The sequence below is a fragment of the Gossypium arboreum genome, chromosome 4 (genome assembly GCF_025698485.1).
Source record: "Gossypium arboreum isolate Shixiya-1 chromosome 4, ASM2569848v2, whole genome shotgun sequence".
In the NCBI taxonomy this organism is placed as follows: domain Eukaryota; kingdom Viridiplantae; phylum Streptophyta; class Magnoliopsida; order Malvales; family Malvaceae; genus Gossypium; species Gossypium arboreum.
In genome coordinates, this window is record NC_069073.1 from 8,031,269 (window position 1) to 8,052,281 (window position 21,013).

At 32.9% G+C, this 21,013-nt stretch overlaps 2 protein-coding genes across 3 annotated transcripts; both read right to left on the reverse strand.

The window, feature by feature from the left end:
- Positions 1-1,357: 1,357 nt before the first annotated feature.
- LOC108459900 (ervatamin-B-like) lies at positions 1,358-2,774 on the reverse strand. Its single transcript, XM_017759302.2, has 2 exons — positions 2,233-2,774; positions 1,358-2,149 (listed from the first exon to the last, which is right to left on the reverse strand). The coding sequence occupies exons 1-2, from the start codon at positions 2,669-2,671 to the stop codon at positions 1,557-1,559; spliced, it is 1,032 nt and encodes a 343-aa protein (XP_017614791.1). The 5' UTR covers positions 2,672-2,774; the 3' UTR covers positions 1,358-1,556.
- Positions 2,775-4,497: 1,723 nt separating this feature from the next.
- LOC108460453 (uncharacterized) lies at positions 4,498-20,039 on the reverse strand. Of its 2 annotated transcripts, XM_017759946.2 has the most exons (19): positions 19,512-20,039; positions 19,341-19,415; positions 18,956-19,106; positions 18,692-18,760; positions 18,396-18,568; positions 18,078-18,215; positions 16,518-16,643; positions 14,976-15,074; positions 13,356-13,476; positions 13,173-13,236; positions 11,524-11,578; positions 11,316-11,440; positions 8,664-8,737; positions 7,251-7,300; positions 6,622-6,708; positions 5,646-5,696; positions 5,476-5,559; positions 5,198-5,248; positions 4,498-4,874 (listed from the first exon to the last, which is right to left on the reverse strand). In XM_017759946.2, the coding sequence occupies exons 1-19, from the start codon at positions 19,830-19,832 to the stop codon at positions 4,791-4,793; spliced, it is 1,998 nt and encodes a 665-aa protein (XP_017615435.1). In that variant the 5' UTR covers positions 19,833-20,039; the 3' UTR covers positions 4,498-4,790. The 2 variants fall into 2 exon arrangements, with proteins under 2 accessions (XP_017615435.1, XP_052883106.1); XM_053027146.1 differs by lacking the exons at positions 4,498-4,874; positions 5,198-5,248 and having other exon boundaries at positions 5,494-5,559; positions 5,675-5,696.
- Between the last annotated feature and the right edge of the window lie 974 nt (positions 20,040-21,013).

Below are 21,013 nucleotides of genomic sequence, written 5' to 3' on the forward strand. Positions count from 1 at the left end.
GAATAATTATAAGAGGAATAGACTATGTCTATTTATAGGATTGTAAAGTCATATTCTAATAGGAGTGTAGTAAGATTTAAACACTTTATTCTAATCAATATAAAATAGATGGAGTTTATTAAGGTTTAAAAACCTTATTCTAAAATAAAATAAAAGAAGTGTAGTTCTATATGGATTTTACTTTTATTTTATTTTACCAACGTATTTTATTTAAATAAGGATTCGAGTCACTTAATTCTAATAAGAGGCATTGACATTTTTAAAATGATTAAAATCAAATAAATGAGAAGAAAATTTTGAGAGATTAGGATAAAAATTAAGAACAAAAAAGTTGAGAGAATAGATCAATAGGATTGAATGAAAAAATTTGAAAATGAACGGGTATATATAGGGAAAAAAGGCATCATTAGGTTGAAAAAATGTGGTCATTGGTCTCAACGGTTTATATATATTATTTTTATTTTAAAAACAATTTTGGCACGCGGTAGGGCCACGTGGCGAAAATGCGCCCTACTAGTGGCGCTATCTCGTCCCAAAATCAACCTATTTCCCTAATTTTCAACGAAAATGGTTTAAATTCCTAATTTTGTTTTTAAATTAGCATATTTGCCTAATTTTACCATTAAAATGAGTATTATTATCTTTTTTAAGGTTGTTAGGAAAAGGTTAAACATATATTTTGGTATTTAAATTTGGTTTCAAGGTTCAAATTGGCATTTGAGGTTTTTTTTTTTTTTTGTCCTTAGGTACTTGAGCTTGGCTATAAAGTTCAACTTGGTACTTAAAGTTTATTTTGGTTCAATTAGGTACGTAAACTTAGTTTTTTAGTTGAAATTGGTATCTGAACTTGACTTTTTTTGTGTAAATTAGTACTTATGGTAAATGAATCATTTGAACCAATTTGAATTATGAAGCCAAGTTCATATATTAATTTAAACAGTTTAGACACCTTGTTGGACCAAAAAAAGTTTAGGTACCAAATTGAACATCGAGGCCAAGTTTAGGAACCTAATTGGACAAAAAAAAGCTTTAGATACCAATTTGAACCTTGAAGCCAAATTCATGTACCAAAAATATATATTTACCCTTAGGAAAATAAAGTACGAAAAGCAACATACATACCACGTTTAAGGAAATGATGAGTTACAGGAAGCTAACATGATTGACATATTAGGCGGATACCATAATCATGAAGACAGCATAGGTGTGTCTTCAAGGGGTAGTTGCTTGAGGATTCTTAGTTGCATTTGCAGCCATAAACAAGAGCAACTTCTTAAATAATTATAATTATTTATCCAATGAATTGAATAAATATTATGGTATTAATAGGCGTATAATCAATTAAAGAAAACGTTAAATCAGTTAAATGAAGAAAAAGATTATCTAACTACCTCTCTATATTACATTCGTGCATGGTCACATCGCAAGTTTTGCAAGTCCACACATATTTTTCTTCAACATGTATTCTTAAATTATAATTATAAAACATATAAAAGGAAGTTAAATATTTCAATAAGCAAACAGAATTCCTAGGCCAATTTCACTGAAAAAGCTGTTCACTTCTTAACAGGGTAACTAGTATCCATTGCAATACCACAAAGACCCCTTTTATCAGAGACTCCACGTTCCATCCTTACATAGCCAGCTTCACCCCATTCAGTACCCCATGAATTCTTCACTATCCAGTACTTTTTATTAAGAACTTCTCCATAGCCAACTATTGCAACTCCATGGTTGAGTTCATTTCCACAATCTCCATTGAACACACCTCCGAAATAGAATTGAAATTCGAGCCCTGCTGCATCGATGGCGACCGATACAGGTTGCTGAGAAACTGCTATTTGCAGAGCTGTCTCATTGTTGGTAGGTAATCTCTTATACCCACTAATTGTTACTGCATGGTTTTTAGCTTGTGTCCTCTTGCAGGTGTCATCTCTTCCCGTGTATGGGTAGTCTTTCTCAGTGGTGATTCCACCGTTGTTTATAACAAATTCGTACGCTTGGACCATGTGTCCACCGTTGCAGCCTTGGTCGAGAGAGTCGGTGTCGCAATCGATGAGCTCTTGTTCCGAAAGAGATGTCAAGTTCCCCGTTTTAATTTGATTGATCCCTTCTATGGCTGCCACTGCTGAGAATGCCCAACAACTCCCTGTATATCATTAAAAGGTAAGTGATGTTAAATTCATGCTTGATTAAAGAGAACAATTCATTAACTAAGCAAGTGAGGCATACCACATTGGCCTTGATTCTTGATTGGAGCAACGGCACCTTTCTTTCTCCAATCTATACTTTTTGGCAAATTGTGATATTTGTCATATGCGAAGCCTTTGCTGTTGCTCTCACATGGAGATCTTATGCTTTGGTAACCCAAATACATAGCCCTGAACTCATCATTTGTCATGTCTGCGAATTCGTTATCGGTCAACTTGAATGATAGGTTCTGTGAATTGACACAATCAATGAACTGAGAATTGGATTTGTATATCCCGAACCGCAATGTCCATTCGTTCTTGCTCTTGTACTTTCGGCCATGTCGGGCCACCCATCGTTGGTATCGTTCTTGCATAACATGGGGATCGTACTTTTCGGGGCAGTTGTATTTGCATTGTACCACTGAGGACATGCATAAGACACAGACAAGTAAAAGAGTGAAACTAGGATTCTCCATCATCACTGCAATTTGCCAACTTTGATCCCAAAGCTGGGTATTCAAGATAGAGAAGAGGAATTTCTTTTGTGCTTATAAATAAACAAAATTTATAATTGTTTTCGATACGCATTTGGGTTCATTTATTATGTGCTTATAATAATATATATGCTTTTGTTTCACGAATTTCAGTTATGTTTTTTTGCTGTTTATTCATGTTTTTTGCGCTTGTGGATTTCAATAGGGCAAGCAATTCCGGATGGATTGCATAGTAGTCCACTTAGTTATACAGATTTTTATGTTTGTTTCCATTATTGGGTAACGTTTCTGTTAAGTTGCAACTTCTTTGGAAAGAATACAAATTTAAATTTTGGAGATAATATTACTACATCAACTAAAATACGAATATGAAAATACCAACATGTAAGATAAAAATTGATTTTAGATGTAATACAAATTCAACCGTAAGGGAGAACCTTTTGCATCTGACACTATTCCATCATGTTTAGGATTAGTGATTACTCCTCTTTTATTTTTATTTATGAATTTCATGGCTTCCTTCCAACTCATTACACTACAAATAATTTGGCAACCGTAATCACCATTTTCAAGATGTGCCAAAAAAAAAATTATTTTCTCACTTTAGTATAATTTTTTTTGAATTTTTTTTAACACAAATCATTATGTGTGAGAAATAGATTTAATCATAGGTCAGATTATCCGTTCAGGTTTAAAAGTTCATCAAAAAAGTGAGAGAGTTCAGACAAAAATATAGACTCGAAACATGAACTTGAATAAAAAATAAGTCACGTTTTCTAAAGCGTTGGGCCTCAGGTAAGAATTTTTTAGCTTGAGCTCAGCCCGGCTCGAATTTGGCTAAAAAGTTTTTCCCTACTATTGTTTTGTTATTATATTACTATTATTTTGTTGTTATTGTTTGGATATTATATAACTCTTATTTTATTGTTATTGTTTGTTGCTATTTTGTTATTATATTACTATTATTTTGTTGTTATTGTTTGGATATTATATAACTCTTATTTTATTGTTATTGTTTGTTGCTATTTTGTTATTATATTACTATTATTTTGTTGTTATTGTTTAGATATTATATAACTCTTATTTTATTGTTAATTTTACCACTATTTTAGAGAGATTTACTTGCTAAGTTGTAACTATCTTGATGTTATTTAGATATAAAGTTTTTTCAATGTATTTCAATTTGTTGGAAAACATTTATTTTAATATTTTTAGTGTATTTGATGTATTATATTTTTAAAATTTATTTTTATATAATAATAATATAAAAAATTAATACGAGCGGATTAGGCTAGACTCGAGTTTAGTATTTTTTTATCTGAGTTGGACTTGGACAAAATTTTGAATCATTTTTTAGATTAGACTAAACACAAACTTAAAAAACGGGTCTAAAATTTTGTATCAATCCGGCCCAAACTCAACTATCTGATAATGTCTAATGTGAAATATGTTGGATTCGCTGTGGCGGCGAAAGCTGGTTGGATGCTCACTTGGTATAGGTTGATCAAGTTTTGGGATATCTTGTAGCCCGCTACAGAATGTGTTTGAATGCTTAATTGGTATGGACTTTTTTTAAGTTAATGTAACGAGTCTTAAAATGTAAGATTAAAAATGATTAATTTATTTGAATTAAGTTAACATAACCATGTAATTTTTATTTTCATTTAATTAAATTTATTTTTTCTAAAATTAAGGCTATTGGTCTCAACATCAATTATCAAAGTTGAAGCACTCAATTTGCAGGTATGAACCACGATATAGAATGTTCTTATAATAAGAGTGAAAAATATAAGTAACAAGGAGTACTGCACTTTTATTTCTTTCAATAAGTAAAATAAAAATTTCATAATTTATGTCAAATTTTACGTAATCAAATTGTTGGAATCTTGTGAAAGCACAAATATATTAAATTATGCTAATAATAATAATAATAGCCATTGTTGTTTCTTTGGCAATTACACAGACAAAACATGAACTCCTCTTTGCCCCTTATTATTGTCATAAAAAAGATAATATCGTTAATATTCTATAAATAAATTGTGGGGACAAATATTGAACCCAACCCCAACTATAGTTACAAAATTATAGTATGTTAGGGGAAGACTCAATTTTTGGCCTTTTTACTCATGGCTTTGCGCTTGTTTACATCCAGATATCTCTTCCTTAATCGGATGGCCTTTGGTGTAACCTGCATCTCAATTAACCATTATTATATCAGATATCAAAAGCTTTCATGACCAGCATGCTTTAGCTATGGAAACCACTAGCAATGGCAATGCATGCATTTAGCCACACATAAACACTTTCTCTCTCTATGTATAATCTAATATAAATCTTCTCTGTTTCGAAATCCAGAAAAAATTTGAAATCTGTAATAACTCGAAGAATTCCAGAAAGAAGCACATTATTTGAAGTAGGGATCGATAACTCAAGAATTAGAATAATACAAGACTAGAGAAATATTCTATGATGAATCCAAAAATGGAAAGCACAACATCAACAGTAACTTACCTCTATAAGCTCATCAGAAGCAACATAACCAATAGCTTCTTCAAGAGTCATCTGCACACAAGCACAATTAATTCTCACAAGTCAAATGCAAAGTTGAAATGATGTTTGATTTATCTAATTCCAAATGCTTTTAAATTGCTCATTTTCAATATCTGGTCCTTCAAATCTTCCTTGCAAGTATAATGTAGTGTGATCTCAACAATCAACACATAAAAAGCTGAAACAAACTTAAAAGAGGAAATAAAACAAAGTATTTTTTATGGTATAGAAAGACATACAAGTTTTGGCGGAGATAGTTTCACATTTTCATCTTTGCCAGCTGCACGCATATTTGACAGTTCTTTACTCCTTACTGGATTCACCTGCGATAAGAGAGACATTGCACAAAGGTCAGCCATACTTGAAAAAAAAAAGGCCTGCTTGCAGGGGCACTAGATTTTATTCTTACATCAAGATCTGTATCACGTGAATGCTCACCAACTATCATGCCATCGTATGTCTGAGAGCCAACAAATAAACAATAATTAAACTTTTAAAGAGGTAGACCTCGTCTTAACCTGAAAAAGACCAGCAAAACTCACACAACCAGAACTTGATTCAACCCATTTTTAATTTAAAAGTTAACCACCCAAATCCAGAACTTAAGCCAAGAGTATATTATTCTATTATTGTACACGTCAATGTAAATAAAAATTAGACAATACAATAGTATAACTTATTATTTTTAAAATGAGCTAAAGCTGATTTGAACTAATTCGAAAAGTAGATGGCCTGAACTAACCAGATTTTATACTTGAAGAAACTAGAACCTAAAATGACTCAATACCTGAAGTGACTCTAAACTGAAATGAAATTCATAATCTGACCCAATACACCTAATTGCTACCCCTATACAGACGCAACCAGATTTATTTAATAATTTGGCCAATAAAGCGTGACTCATTCAATTAATCAAAAAATAGTGCATTGGTTGTAGATGTCCTAGTATCATGAAATGCTATAGCTAACAGTAGAGACAAAAACTATCGTGGCATCCTTAAATATAAAAGGCAAGTCCTATATTTACCAAGTGCATCACCACCAAGGTATCTCATACCTCATACAACTAATTTTAAGTGTGTGTTATGGACTTGCCAACTTGAAGATTATTAAACCCCCAAGAGTTCATTAAGAATAACATAGCCCGCACCCAAATAGTTACCAGATTCTCAAAATAAATAGTCCTGGCTTCAACCATTGTTATAGAGGGTGAGGGGACTGAATGTTAATATCATTGGTTGCATAATCCCACCTAATCATTTTTCAGAACATAATATTAAGATTAAGATTAAATAACCCATTTGAAAGCCAAGAACTTATGAATTAGAGGCATGCATAAGCAAATAAACAAGTAATGAAATTATTAATCTTAACATGGAAACTACCTCCATCCCAGGGGTCACAAAAAGAGTTCCACGAGCTTCCAAACTCATCAATGCATAAGCTGTGATTGTACCATAACCCATTGATACCTGTTCAGAGTAAACGATATGTACATTGTGGCAAGGATTAAGCAGCAATTATATACATTTAGGTGTATAAAATATTCAAAGAAGTAAAAGTTTATGGATCATTATGGAAATTCTACTCATGCCAGGTGTTCCTTATGAGCAGTGTCATCTATAGCTAGTGCAAAGCAAGGAGTAAGCAAGGTTTGCTGCAACAGCACCCAAGTGTAGTACAAGAGTATACTGCATACCTCTAGTATGTTGAATCTAACTAGACATTGACCAAGTTCTAGTTTTTTTAATCTAAACGTGTTCAAATTGTATCTCAGAACAAGCAAGACTAACATCTATCTTCAATGCTAAAAAAATTCGAAATCTTGAACATGTGAAAGAATGTCTTCATCTTGAACTTTTTGCTTTCATCAATCTTTTATATTGATAGAGAAAATGTCATTTAAAGAAGCTCTCATATATGTGTCTAAACAAAAAGCACAGGATAATAATTATATTACATGCACAGAAATAACATAGTAATTAAGTCACAAGAAAGCATTAGGCAAGCATACCAACACTCCTTTCCTGACATTTCCAAGAGGGCCTCGATGCTTCTCATACGCTGCAAAAGGAAACAGATCCCGGAGAGGGTTAACAAGACTAGGAACATTATCTTGTAAACTGGCTATATAGAGTTTTTAAACTTCACAATCAGTTGATCTCAGAGGAAATTATCTTATACACTGATAAAGAAGTTAAAAGCTCCATAAGTGGTATTAAAAAGTTGACAATTGACACTATCTCACAAAGTATATTTATAAGAACTAATAAATAAATAAATTATTGAATGGATGCAAAAAACCCATCTAATCCATATCATGGTGCTTGAGAATTCCATCATCAATATATAGAAGGAAAATTCTAAAAAGAGCTCCTTTATATGAATTTTTCACCAGCTCCAAAGTTCCACAAAACATTGCAAAAGAAGTAATGATTTGTGTAATTCGTGCTACCAAAACATTTCGATATTTGTAATAATTTGTAATGTTTTGTGTAATTCGTTGTAATAATTTGTGTAATTGGATAATATTTTGTGTAATTACACACAACATTACGAAAGTTGTAAAATTTTGCATAATTGAGTAACATTGTGTGTCTTAGGTAATGTTTTATGTAGTTAGAGCCGATGAGAAGCTTATTTTAGAAAGCTCACCCTGGAACTTCTCTATATGGAATAAGCAGACTACAACAATCATTTTATACACAACCAATGGAGTTTTTAAACTTGACAAGTGAGAGGGTTGACATATGCCTCATTAGAATACATTTATCAAAATTAATAATTAATTAATCATTAAATGGATATATGAAAACCATCTAACTACCAGTTGCAAGCAAGGTTTTCAGAACCAAACCGGTGGTCAAACTGGTCAGACCACCGCTTTCCAGTCCAACCAATTCGACCGGTTTGTCTGGTTCAATTGAATAAATTACTAAAAAATCATAAAATTTTGAAAAATAGAGAAATTGGTTCAACTGATTTTTAACCCGGTTCAACCAGTTTGCGAGTCAACCGGTCCAACCCTTTATTTTGGCTCGGTACCCCAGCCGGTAACCGGTCTGACCGGCCAGTCTGGTCCAGTTTTGAAAACAATGCTTGCAAGTTTAAAATTCCACAGTCAATGTATAGTAGTATAAAAAACCCATTAATTGTCTCAAAAAAGAATTTTTAACATTGTGTGAACCACGGCATGCAGGTTGAAACCTTTTCTTGATTTTTTTTTTTTTCAACACAAACCTATAAATAGAGAAAGCACAAGTTCATTCAATATGTTATCATCAATGGACAAAAACTAAGGAACGGATAATCTCTATTTCCAAGAAACCAAAATATTCAGCTTCCAGAGGATAATGACCTGACAACAAGATGCAATGCACATGGAAAACAAGACCAAAAATTAAGTATAACAGGTAGAAAAACATACATTGAAAAGCACGATGCATAAATCCAGTTCCACGAGTATCACTGCTGAACACACTTCTGTAACCAACCAGGCCCCTGATATACAAAATAGAAGTATAACTTTCCTCTGATTCTTATAATAAGATCGGCCCAACAAACGAAACAGCATTCTCATAAAATTTTCATGCAAGAAACAACCACATCATTGTTGCACACGCACACGCACACGCGCGCACACACACGTGTATATATATATATGCTTCCATTGAGTGGTTCTTACAATTTTCTCAACTACTTCATACCATCATCTATTAGATAAATTAAGCTAGAAATTGATTGCCATCCCCACCTAGTCAATACTAATTCAACAAACATGCGTTAATGAGCCTTCTCCACGAAATGATATCCAGAAACAAGATCCATCTAGCACCCTAACTATTACAAGTTATTTGTCATTCTGTTATCTTCTGCTGCACATTACAAGGATTAGACCACAAGTTATCACACTGCACCTCTCACAGTGGAGAGTATTCAATCAAGGGAAAAGCCCAATGGCTAACCTTCTATATCACATGATGTACTATGAAAGATCATGTAAGTCTCTTAACTGCCACAAATGTATTGTTTCGAAACTTCATTATTTAACTTTTGGCTGTAAGAGAAACTGTTACTTTATCATCAGTACAGAAAATCTATAACCATTTTAATTCATTCCACAAGCACAATGGAGAAGCTCAGGTTACATGGTAACAATTTTATTCTGGTTTTCCAATTATTTATTAATGTCAACTCTTCCTTTGTAGTATTTTCATTTTTTTATTATTTTACACTCATGTTGATATGGGACAGATTTGGCAAATTCTGCCACTTGGTGTTAAAGCAGCACTAATGTTGAAACATCAGAGCTTTTGGTTCGGGGCTACAGTAGATATTAGGACGGTGGTCCTGGAATCACTAAGGGTTTGTTGAAAAGGAGATTATATCTTTAACATTGAAACTGAAGAAAAGGTCGACAAAAGTTTTAGGGCAGAAAAAGTATCATGGCATCTTTAGTTAGGAGGAATAGAATAGCCATTCCCCCATTCAGTGATGAACAGTGGTTCATTGGTTAGGTTGGTAGAATCACCCATTCAATGGAAAGGCCATTTCTTCCCTATCTAGAGCCCTCCTGTAATAGCTATTCTTTAGTGATACCAAGGACAATATATCCCATGCAACACTGAACAACCAAAAAAATAATGCAATTTTCAAATATGCTCTTTAAGGACTGAATTTGGAAGAGACAAGGGGAAGAAGGGAGAGTGGGTGGGTGAGACAGGAAGTCACATAGTTGCTGGCATGAAAGCCTGTCAGCCAGCCAGCCAGCCAGCCACCGCAAGAGCAGTCGGAAAGAGAATATAAGAAAATAAATAAATACCAGAAGAAATCACAAAAAACAAAACTAAACATAATATCTCTTTTGTATTTAAATATTATTTATTTTTATATCTCAATAAAATTCTAATTAAATATAATTCAATCAAATAATCTATCTAAACCTGATATGATTGGATTTCAAAATCAATAAATTCAAAATGAACCAGATTCGAATTGAGTTTCAAACTTAAATAACCCAAACCAGAGGTGCCTAGAATCCAAATATCTCAAACCTGAAAAAACCATTAACTCAATACAAAACAACTAGAACACGAAATTGACCCAAAATTTTAAGATCCAAGTTGATCCAACCCGAATAGACCTAACCGAAACTCAAGTTAGGCTGTTACAGTTGCCTTTATAGGCAAGACAAATCATAGGTGTGAAAAATGAAACGACAAATAAGTTTATTTTACAAATATTTTTAATTAGAATAACTTATTTTAGGAAGTTTCCCATTAGATTAAAAGTCTTAAATTTTCGTATAATTTTAGTTTACTGTTCTAAAGAATAAGCCTATGTAACCTCTATTTAAGGGGGATGATCCTGAGAAGAATTTTCAATAAAAAAAAAAGGCTAAAATATTTGGGTCTCTATTTAACGAGTCTTAAGGTTTCAGACTCTGTTTGATCTGAAAGGTTCCGGTTTCCTTTTGATGAGCTAAACAAATAATCTCAAACATACAATAGTAACATAGGCCTAGAAACTTAGTCAACAAATTAACCACTATAGAAATGGCCTACTCAAATGTCACCTTTAGTTAGACCCAAAGTTCATCTAAGCCTTTCGTTCCCAAAGAGGAAAAACTTCACCTAACCAGCCTATTGATGTACCATCATGAATGTGCCAGTTTTCAACATTTTTTTAAGGGGAACTAAGTACTAGTACTTTATTCCTCCAACGACTTAATATTCTTTTGATCAATGATTCTCACTTGTATTTAAATCAACAGCCAATTCTTTGCTTATTTATGGTACATATTGATAGAAGTTGCTAAAAGAAATAATTGAGGCCCTGCCATTCCAACTTCGAGCCCAAAAGGAGAAGGCACAAGCACAAATTCTAGGCTCATGAAGAAATCAGCAATCAAAAGATATTCTGGGTTGAAGAAGAATCTCACTTTCCAAAAGAAAATTCTCCCTTTAGCACTATTTCCTCACCCCCTTCTCAAAGAAAAAAAATCATTTTTGCAGCCAAACGAGAATGTTCACAAGACACAATAAACAAAAAAATAAATAATAAAACAAAACTAACCTACCTTGATGGACAGGTCAATGACAATCTAGTTCTACCAACATTTCCAGGAACAGGACCCATATCAGCAACCTCAGCTCGCCTATGAGATAAAGCTTCCATAACTAATCCTACATGCTCATCATTCACCTGTAGTAACAGATTAATTTGCCAAGTCCAAAAGTATTTAATGGAAGGTAACAAATCACTATGTCTGAATCTGCAATACTTACCTCAATGGTCACTTCCTCAATAGGCTCCAGCTTTTGACCTTTCTCAACTTTATACCTGATGTTACACAAGAATTTCCAGGAAAAGAATATATTATTTGCAAATAAGAAGTGCATGGAAATAAGTGGATCTAGATAGAACACAGAACTTGGAAAGGCATCTACAGAACATGGACTTAAGGTAAAAAGATTCATTCAAATGAATTTCTTATCATTTTGGCTGTCAGCTGGCCCTGAAGGTTCAATCAGTGGCCATGTCTTAAAATCAATAGAGGCATCGTTTCAATTTTGTATGAAACCAACAAATTAATATCATAAATATCAATAATTAGTATCATGCCAAACCTTATTTAGCTTTCCAAAATCACAACCTATGAGTAGACCAATCACAGTTTTTAGAAATTGTCACAGAAAACATTGGCTCAAATTTGTATCAAACCCTTCAAATTTCAGTACCATACATCCCAACAGCTAACACAATGCCAAAGCTGTACTAGGCACTGTATCTTAAGCACCAAACACCAATAGCACCTCATGACCTTTTGAACAAGGCACATTTGATCAGAAGCACACTATACGCAACTAGACACGCTTTTCTGAAAGCTCTAGGCATTCTTTTTTTTTTTTTAAATCTCACATAATTGAAGTTCTCTTTAATTTTTTCACTACCTCAGTTACTGAAAAAGCATGGGACAACAATAAACTCCCTACTTCTTAGTGTTCAAGTATTCATTAACAAGGGGGCCATTAGAATATCATGCATGTTGGCCAACAAGAGAAATAGAATATTTTGTATATTCTTTTATGATAAACTAGACCACTTTTTAGAGTTTATTATCACAATTATATATCTTACGCATATTATATTTACACATACATGCATATACATGTATATCTGTTGTGCCTTAGGCAAGTGCTTTTTTTGCCTTACGCCTCAAGCACTAAAAGGGCTCTAGCCAAAACAGCACAGTGCACCTTCGACAGCACTAAGTCTAACAGCACAGTGCACCTTCGACAGCACTAAGTCTAACAGCACAGTGCACCTTCGACAACACTAAGTCTAAGGCTTAGTTCTTTGTTACTTTAGCTTTTGAAAAATGTGGCAGGAAAGTGCTGTGAAAAAGTATGATTTGTTAATTTCAAGTGTTCAGTATTGCTGTCAAAGATTACGGTGGAAAGTTAAAATGTCATTTTCAGACATGATGTTGAAAAGTAAAAATTTAGTTAATTTAAATGATATTTAAATAATTTAATATAATCATATATGAAACATAGCTTTTAAGTGCTTTTAAGTAATTAATATAAATTATTTGTAAAATTAATGATACAAGATATTTTAAAATTTAAATACAATGATAAATGATATTTAAATAATTTAATATAATGATATTTGTGAATAATATTTAAATAATTTTTAAATACTTTTAAATAGTTAAAATAAATATAAGCATTTTGATAATTTCACTTCAAAATGCAAAAATCAAAAGCCAAAATCATCTAAATCCCAGCTTTCGTGATTCAGTGGAAAAGAACTTTTTAACATCACTTTTGTGATTCGGTTGAAAAGTGCTTTTGGAACCCCAAAAGCAACGGAGAACGGGGCCTAAGACTAATAAAACAAAGGCCTCATAAAAGATTTGTAGAAAACTCACATCACTTTCGGTGGTGAAACGGACAGCTCAAATCCTTCACGTCTCATATTCTCAATCAAGATACCTGTTACACATGTCAACAAATAAATCCCACAGGAAAATTAGAAGATGCAGAGCACTCTATGCTAATAGTAATTAAACCATAGGAAAAAAAAAGCACAGTGCAAAGTTTGGTAAACAAACCCAGCTGCAGTTCTCCCCTCCCCTGAACCTCGAAAGTATCTGCTATGCCTGGAAGCACATTTATGGCGAGATTTGTTTCAGATTCAGCCATTAGTCGATCACCAATTTTTCCTCCGGTCAACTGCAGAATTTATCAGCACACATATCACCTCATGTTGATTGGATATGAGTTGCAGCATAATTCTAAATTTAAGTATATGTTTCAGTCTAAGCAGAGCATATAGGCATATTGTACTGATGCAAATGAATTTCAAGGTTCAACAAGAAGGTTGGAAACAATAAGTCTTAAAATTGGAAATGCTGCAAAATAACAATATAAATATGATTTCAAACATTAATAGTATCACAGTCACCTTTACATTTCTACTATGTTCTACAGATATTTTTCATCTAAAATAATTGAAGTTACAAATATAAGAAAGAACAAAAGTTCTTGATTAATATTATTGTTGTAAGCAAACAAAGATTTGATACCTAAATATGAATTTTCTTTGTAGAATAATTACAGAATAAAGCTGTAAATTGATAAGATTTCAATACTAATAGGTCATTTCATTCTTTTAATGCAAAATTGAATGATAATAAGCATTTACAAAAGTTTAACCATAAATTTGGATATCAAACACAAAAGTGATGTTTATTTTCCGGAAAAAAATAGCTTAGCTAACAGAAAATGACTTCCTGGTCAACAGAAAATAAGTCTATTTTTTCTGAAAACTTTCCCTTTTGAAAAGTGCAAGTCATTTTCCGAAACACAGTTCCCTATGAGTAACTTGATCTTTATATAAAATTTAACTTAAATATAACCAAATTACATTAATATTTTAATAATAAATATATATTACAATTTATAATTATTAATATCATTTATTATTTTAATAAAATTATTTAGTATTAAAATTTTATTTTAATAATAATTTCAAATTTTAAGTAATATACTTAATATTTTATGGAAAAATTTTATATTAATATTATAATATAATATATTACTATTTATAAATATTTAGTAATAAATGTTTTATAATATAAAAACGAATATGTTAATAATAAAAATAAGAGTATTTGTTTAAATCCTACTTAATTTCATTTATCTCTTCCAACTACAATGTGCGATCGAGTATTTGTTTAAATCCTACTTAATTTCATTTATCTCTTCCAACTACAATGTGCGATCATCCGCTCTCATATATATAATATATGCAACTTCAATTTGAGTTTTAGTTAGATATCAGCTATTATTAAGTTTATATAAAATATTATTTATTATAAAATAAATTTCAATTGTCAAAGGAAAATGCTTCTATTATATTTTGCAACAAATATAATTTATGTTGTGTTTGATGAACTGAAAACAAGTTTCAAAAAAAAATTTCAAGAAAATTTGTCAAACACTAGAAAATATCAATTTTTCCACAAAATCAATCTATTTTCTAGAAATCATTTTTCGACAGGCTATTTTAAATGAAACAAACACAGCAAAATGGTGTTTATTTTCCAGAAAAACTGAGAAAGGGAGTATTGCAAATTTTACCAGAACAAAAAATCCATTAAATTAGAAGAACACCAAAAAGCCAATAGCAAAATATATTGACAATGAAGGCAGGCAGGTATAGAACTTACATGGGTACCATCACGACCTGCTAATGGAGAATCATTGACACCAAAAGTCATGGAAATGGTTGGGGGGTCCAACTCAACGGTTGGCAATGCAGCCATAACCTAACAAATGTAGGAACAATCCAAGTTATGTATAGATCCAACCCGCCAATTCAATTTATGCATAGATACAATCCGATTAATGCCCAAGAAAAAAAACAGTTTCTTTCTTGGGTGTTAATAGAAAACACAACAAAAGAACCCTGGATCAATGCCTTCGTCCATTCGTGATTAGTTTTAGTTTCCACCATATTCAAATCCATTCACAAACAAAACAATTCATGTCCTTGGGCAAAAGACAAAACCCAAATAAAGCTTAAAGAAGCGTTTGATAACAAATTGGGCAAACTTAAAAATGCACGTTCATGGTTGACTAACAGCAGCTATTTGAGTTAAAGATGACGGTGCTGATCATCATCATCTATTGCTCAGAACCAATAACACTATAATAGTTGGAATAAATCAAACGAAAACCCATCAGTATGCTGCTTATATAAGCTTGAAAATCAAGAATGTCACCTCCATGCTAGCTACCAACAAAGTAGATGATGCTACAGGTGTAGACGAATCAAGAAGACTTAAAAGCAGTACGCAAGGAATTTGTATGAGGACCTGTAAGGGGGGGTTGAAGCGAGAAAGCAACAGGAGGAGAGGAGGGATGAAGAGAAGTAAGAAGTGGGGCCAGAGAATTTTGGGGAAGGAAAAGAGAAGAAAAAGGGATAATGTAATCATGGGGAGAAGATTGCAGTGGAGACCAAAATAAGGTAGGGCAAGTTGACAGAGGGAGGATGCAGTGATAGCAGTAGAATTGCGTTCGTCATAGTCGTTAGAAGAAAACAAAGAGACAGGGTTTCAGGGAAGTGTCTTTGGATCAAGGCAATTTCTAAAACTTTGAACTTAATCTTAAAACAATAATATAAATATTCATGTATTAATATTGTATTTAATTTTTCATCACGAGTGGGGTTTCAAATTAGCAAGTTGACAGAGGGAGGATGCAGTGATAGCAGTAGAATTGCGTTCGTCATAGTCATTAGAAGAAAACAAAGAGACAGGGTTTCAGGGAAGTGTCTTTGGATCAAGGCAATTTCTAAAACTTTGAACTTCTCATTAACTGAAAATTTTTATAAATAAAAAAAGGGTTAATTGACCTAACACCTTTTTAACTAACAAAACATCAAAAAATGAGGGAAACAACTTTTCAAGGTACAATTAGTATGCCCCAAATCCCAGAGAGGTGACACCAAATTGCAGGTAAGTACACTACATAGAAGGTTGTACACCACGAGCAATCAACATGGATGAACATGGAAGTGAGTCCCATCATGTAGCATCTCATGCACTTGAAAACTGTACATAATGGCACATAAGAACCTAAATAGATCACATTGGCAGATTATATCTTGCAGAACATAACTAACAAGATTAACACCAAAATTGCTAGTTTACACTAAAACTACTGAAGTCAACACAAGCACTCAGCTTTATAACAAGAAAAAAGCATACCTCTGTATTTGCCACTGTATGGCCAATGGATGGAATACCCAGCCCAGCCATTGATATAATATCACCAGCTCCTGCACTATCAATAAGAACCATGCTTGTACCCTTCTTTTTCATTAGCTTCACAACCTACAAGAAAACATTGCATTAATTATTGGCATCACTCAAGTATCACTCAGAAGATCAGTTTATAAAGACTTAACAGAACTTATGCGGAGAAAGATAAATGACACTGTTGAAGTTCACCTACACTAATTTCAGATGGGTATTCAAAGATCTCGTTGAACTTTAAATTGCACGATTAAAAAACAAGAAACCAAATTTGCTTTGGTAATTTAGAAAGGAGTGATTCAGGTAATATTTTGAATTTGAAATAACATTTCCAACCTCAACATTGTACCACAACCTTTTGAAAATCTGAAATTTCAATGAAACCATAACATCCATTACTCTCAAGCTAAATGCCTAAAACCTTCTATTGACACCATTCAACAATTTCCATGACCACTAAAGCCACATCCTGAGGTTTTGGAAGCTAGAGATCAAAAAGTGAGTTGCGTATTGGGGAAAATAAAGAGTATTGGAGAGATGGAAGAAGGGATGAGCAAACATCAGCAGCACAGACCTCGGCAATAAAGGAGAAGACTGAGGGTGGTCTTGATGCTAGGCTACTTGATTAGAAAACAGAGGGAGAGAGAACAAGGAACACTGAGGGCATAGACAAAATAAAATTGTGGATGATGCTAGCCCTATTAAGGTCACAGGTAATTTGGCCTTTAAATACTCTTCACAAATACCAGGACAGGTTTAAATTTTCTTTAATTTGCCTACTTCACACAGACTCTTCATTCTCCCTAAAGTACCGGTTCCCAAACTTGACCAACACATTCGACCATGGGTATGGGGGTATGATCCTCCAAATATATGGAAAAATCTGAGTCAAACACATACCCATATCCAACATTTGCCTCCTGCCCTCCCAGTCCAGGTAATGCAAAAGTTCTCAACAGTTAGCAATTGAAGTTCCCTTTCACAATCCCTCATTCATATGCACAGGAAATACTATCTGGGAAAAAATTTTCTAATATGCATTTTAGTAATTCCATGCATCTAATGCAAAACACTCTAAGAAAGCATGTTTTTAAAGATCCCTATTGGATTTGCATATTCAGTTAATATTGATTTGCCCTTTGCAAAATGTTACAGATTTAAATGGAAACTTCGGTACCAGATCCATTCACCATCACCTTCAAGAAAGTAGAGGTAGAAGAAAACGCCAAATAAACCACAATTATACAATAGAAAGTAGAAGAAAAGTATTAAACCAGAGTTTTAGTATGTAAAACAATGCTTTCTGGTAAATTGTAATGTACCGCAGAAACCAAATTTTTCAGCATATTTTAATTCCAACCTGCAAACCAGGATTCAGGTAGACAATGAGCACTGGATTGCATTATTAACCACAAAACATCAATGACAAGCAAAATTTTTATGTCGGTGATGATATTAAGTCAAAGTTTTCCTCTACTTCCAATCAAAATCAGGCTATGTCGAGCTACAAACCTTTCCTTCTTCAATTTTCTCAATGCCAGATTCACTTCCTCGCAAGCCATGTATTTTATCACCAACACGAACGATTCCAGATGAAACACGCCCAGTTAAAATTCGCCCAAGATAAAAGTCTTTTTCCATCATGGAAACCTGACATGCTTATTATGTAAATAAGAAATTTATAACATGAAAGAAATGTGAAAAGGACAAAAATAACTAGGTACAAAAGTAGAACACCCGGACGGGGGCACACTCCCCCCTTCCCCTCCTTTTCTCCAGTTGCAGACATAAAGACATGTTTTAATTGATTAATCAGCACTGAGTACCAACCAGCATTTGGAAAGGTCCATCAAGGTTTGCTTTTGGTGGAGGAACATGCCTTACAATGGCATCAAGCAATTGTGACATATTCTTTGCACCAGCGGGAGGATCTTTAGTAAAGGTTGAAGATGCCCATCCTTCTTTAGCAGAAGCATAGAGAACTGGAAAGTCAAGCTGTTCCTCTAAAATGAAAACATGAGAAAATTTATTAAAAGTATACCGGTATACAGGTTAGGAATGAGGAAAGTCAAAAAATCTGAAATGGGTTAATCATAGAACTTTCTAATTATTCTATATTGCTTCACCTGTAGCACCGAGATTTGCAAAAAGATCAAAAACTAGGCTCTCAACTTCATTACATCTCTCCTCTGATACTGCATCATTAACAGCTAGACATAAGGTCTAAAAATTCTTTCGGTGCATAAGAAATAATTAAGGGACAAAAAAAATCAAGAATAAATAATTTCTCATCAACAGGTAAACATTCTTGCAATAAAAAAAAATCATGAAATAACATTTAGGTTTCAGTAAATCAAAACATGAACCAAAAATAACTATTAATTTTATACCAGAAGGTCGGTCTACTTTGTTCAATAGAAGAAGAGGGCGCAGCCCATACTTCAAGGCTTTGGCAAGAACAAATTTTGTTTGAGCAAGCGGCCCCTCACCAGCATCAACAACTAATACTGCTCCTTCAACCATGCCAACAACCCGTTCAACCTAAAAATTCAGCAATACGGGCAAGCACAAACCAGTAAGTTGCATGTTTTAGTTTTCAAAAGAGAGCAAATTATGCCCACTATTTGCATTGTCAGCCAACACCTTGTTGCTTTTCACTAAATCACTTTTGAATGATAATCTAAAGAACAGAAAGAGTGTTTGCATTGATGATTAGGGTGATATCGAATCAAGCTACAAACTTTTTTCTAGCTAAATATGTAACTTGCAGCTTACCTCACCACCAAAATCAGCATGACCAGGCGTATCGACCATGTTTAACTCGTTTTCTTTCCATGAAACACTAGTGACCTGCAATTGTTCGATTGTATCATTGAATGAACCAATCAATATGCTACTTAACATAACTTCTTTTGGAATTATGTTGAGAGTAAAGAAGAAGAAGACCTTAGACGCAATGGTAATGCCACGCTCCCGCTCAAGGCTGATGGAATCCATGGCTCTCTCGTGGGGGATGTCGGCTCCACACTGCCTCAGTAGCCGGTCCATAAGCGTGGTTTTCCCGTGGTCCACGTGCGCAATCACCGCCACGTTCCGCAGTCTACCAGGATCCAAATACGCACTCGGATATGTTGTGGCAGCGGCGGCAGCACTAGCAGGGCCGGAGGAGAAGCAGCGGGAGAAGCGGGGGAGTGGAGCCAAGTGAGAGGAACAGGATTTTCGAGTGGACGCGGACAAAAGAGAGCGAAGAAGCAAAGGACCCGCCATTTTTGGGACTCAGCTTGAGCGTTGGAAATGGGTCCGCCAACCAAGTACCAAGGGTTTAAGCTCCGCAGCCGGGAGCTGTTTGGGGTTTTAACTTAATAAGACGAAGCCAAGGGTAGGCTGGTTTTTGCCTTTTAGGCCCTCTGTCTTTTTTGTTTTTTATTTTTTGATATCTTCTGTTTTAAGTTTTTTTAAGACTGCACTAGCAAGCAAGTCACATCAGTTTTATTTAAGGATTACTAAATAATTAATATTTTAAAATTATTCTATTCCTGGTATTAAAATTTTATGAAGTTCTAATTGGAATTTTTCTTTTATTTAAACCTAAAACAATATTATAAGATATTTTTATTCTTGAATGATTTCACCAACCAAATTTTAAAATAACTAATAGCTATTATAATAGATATTTTTGTTTTTATATTTATATTTATATTTATATAAAAACATAGTTTAAATTCAAAATAAAAACATCAAACTTTACAAACCCTCAATTTTAACATTTTTATCAAAAATCACTTTCTTATTTTATATATACTTTTACCTACAATTTTTTCACTCAGAGTTGCCAATTTATCATAATTTAATATTTATTTATACTTAATGCCCCATAAGTTTATACCACTAACTCATTTAAAAATATATATAAACTCAATTATAAAATTATATTAATAATTTATTTTATTTAAAATTACATCCAAATACAATCCAGATTAACTTTCAAAACCTTATAATAAGTTATCAAATCAATAAAATATGATTAAATTCTGCTATTAATCTTTATACTTTGCAAAATTTTTAAATTTAATCTTCGTATTTTAATTTGATCATTTATAGTTTTTGTACTTCTCAAATTTTAAAATTTCAATTATCATCAAACAATAGTTAATAAATTCATTAAATTATATTATTTCTAAAATTTGATATGCCAAACATGATATTATCATGTGTAGTCTTATATCAAACTGTTATTTTTACATATTACTCACTAAAAGTTCAATTAGTAGATTAACTATTCTCATTTGCATTGACATTAAAATTTCAAATTTCAAAAAGTAGACATAAAGTGATTTCATTGAATAATATGAATCAAATCTATAACTATACACTATGTACAAGACTAATAATTGAATTTAACCAAATAGATTTAATTGTTAATGGGTTACGATTAAAATTTCAAATTT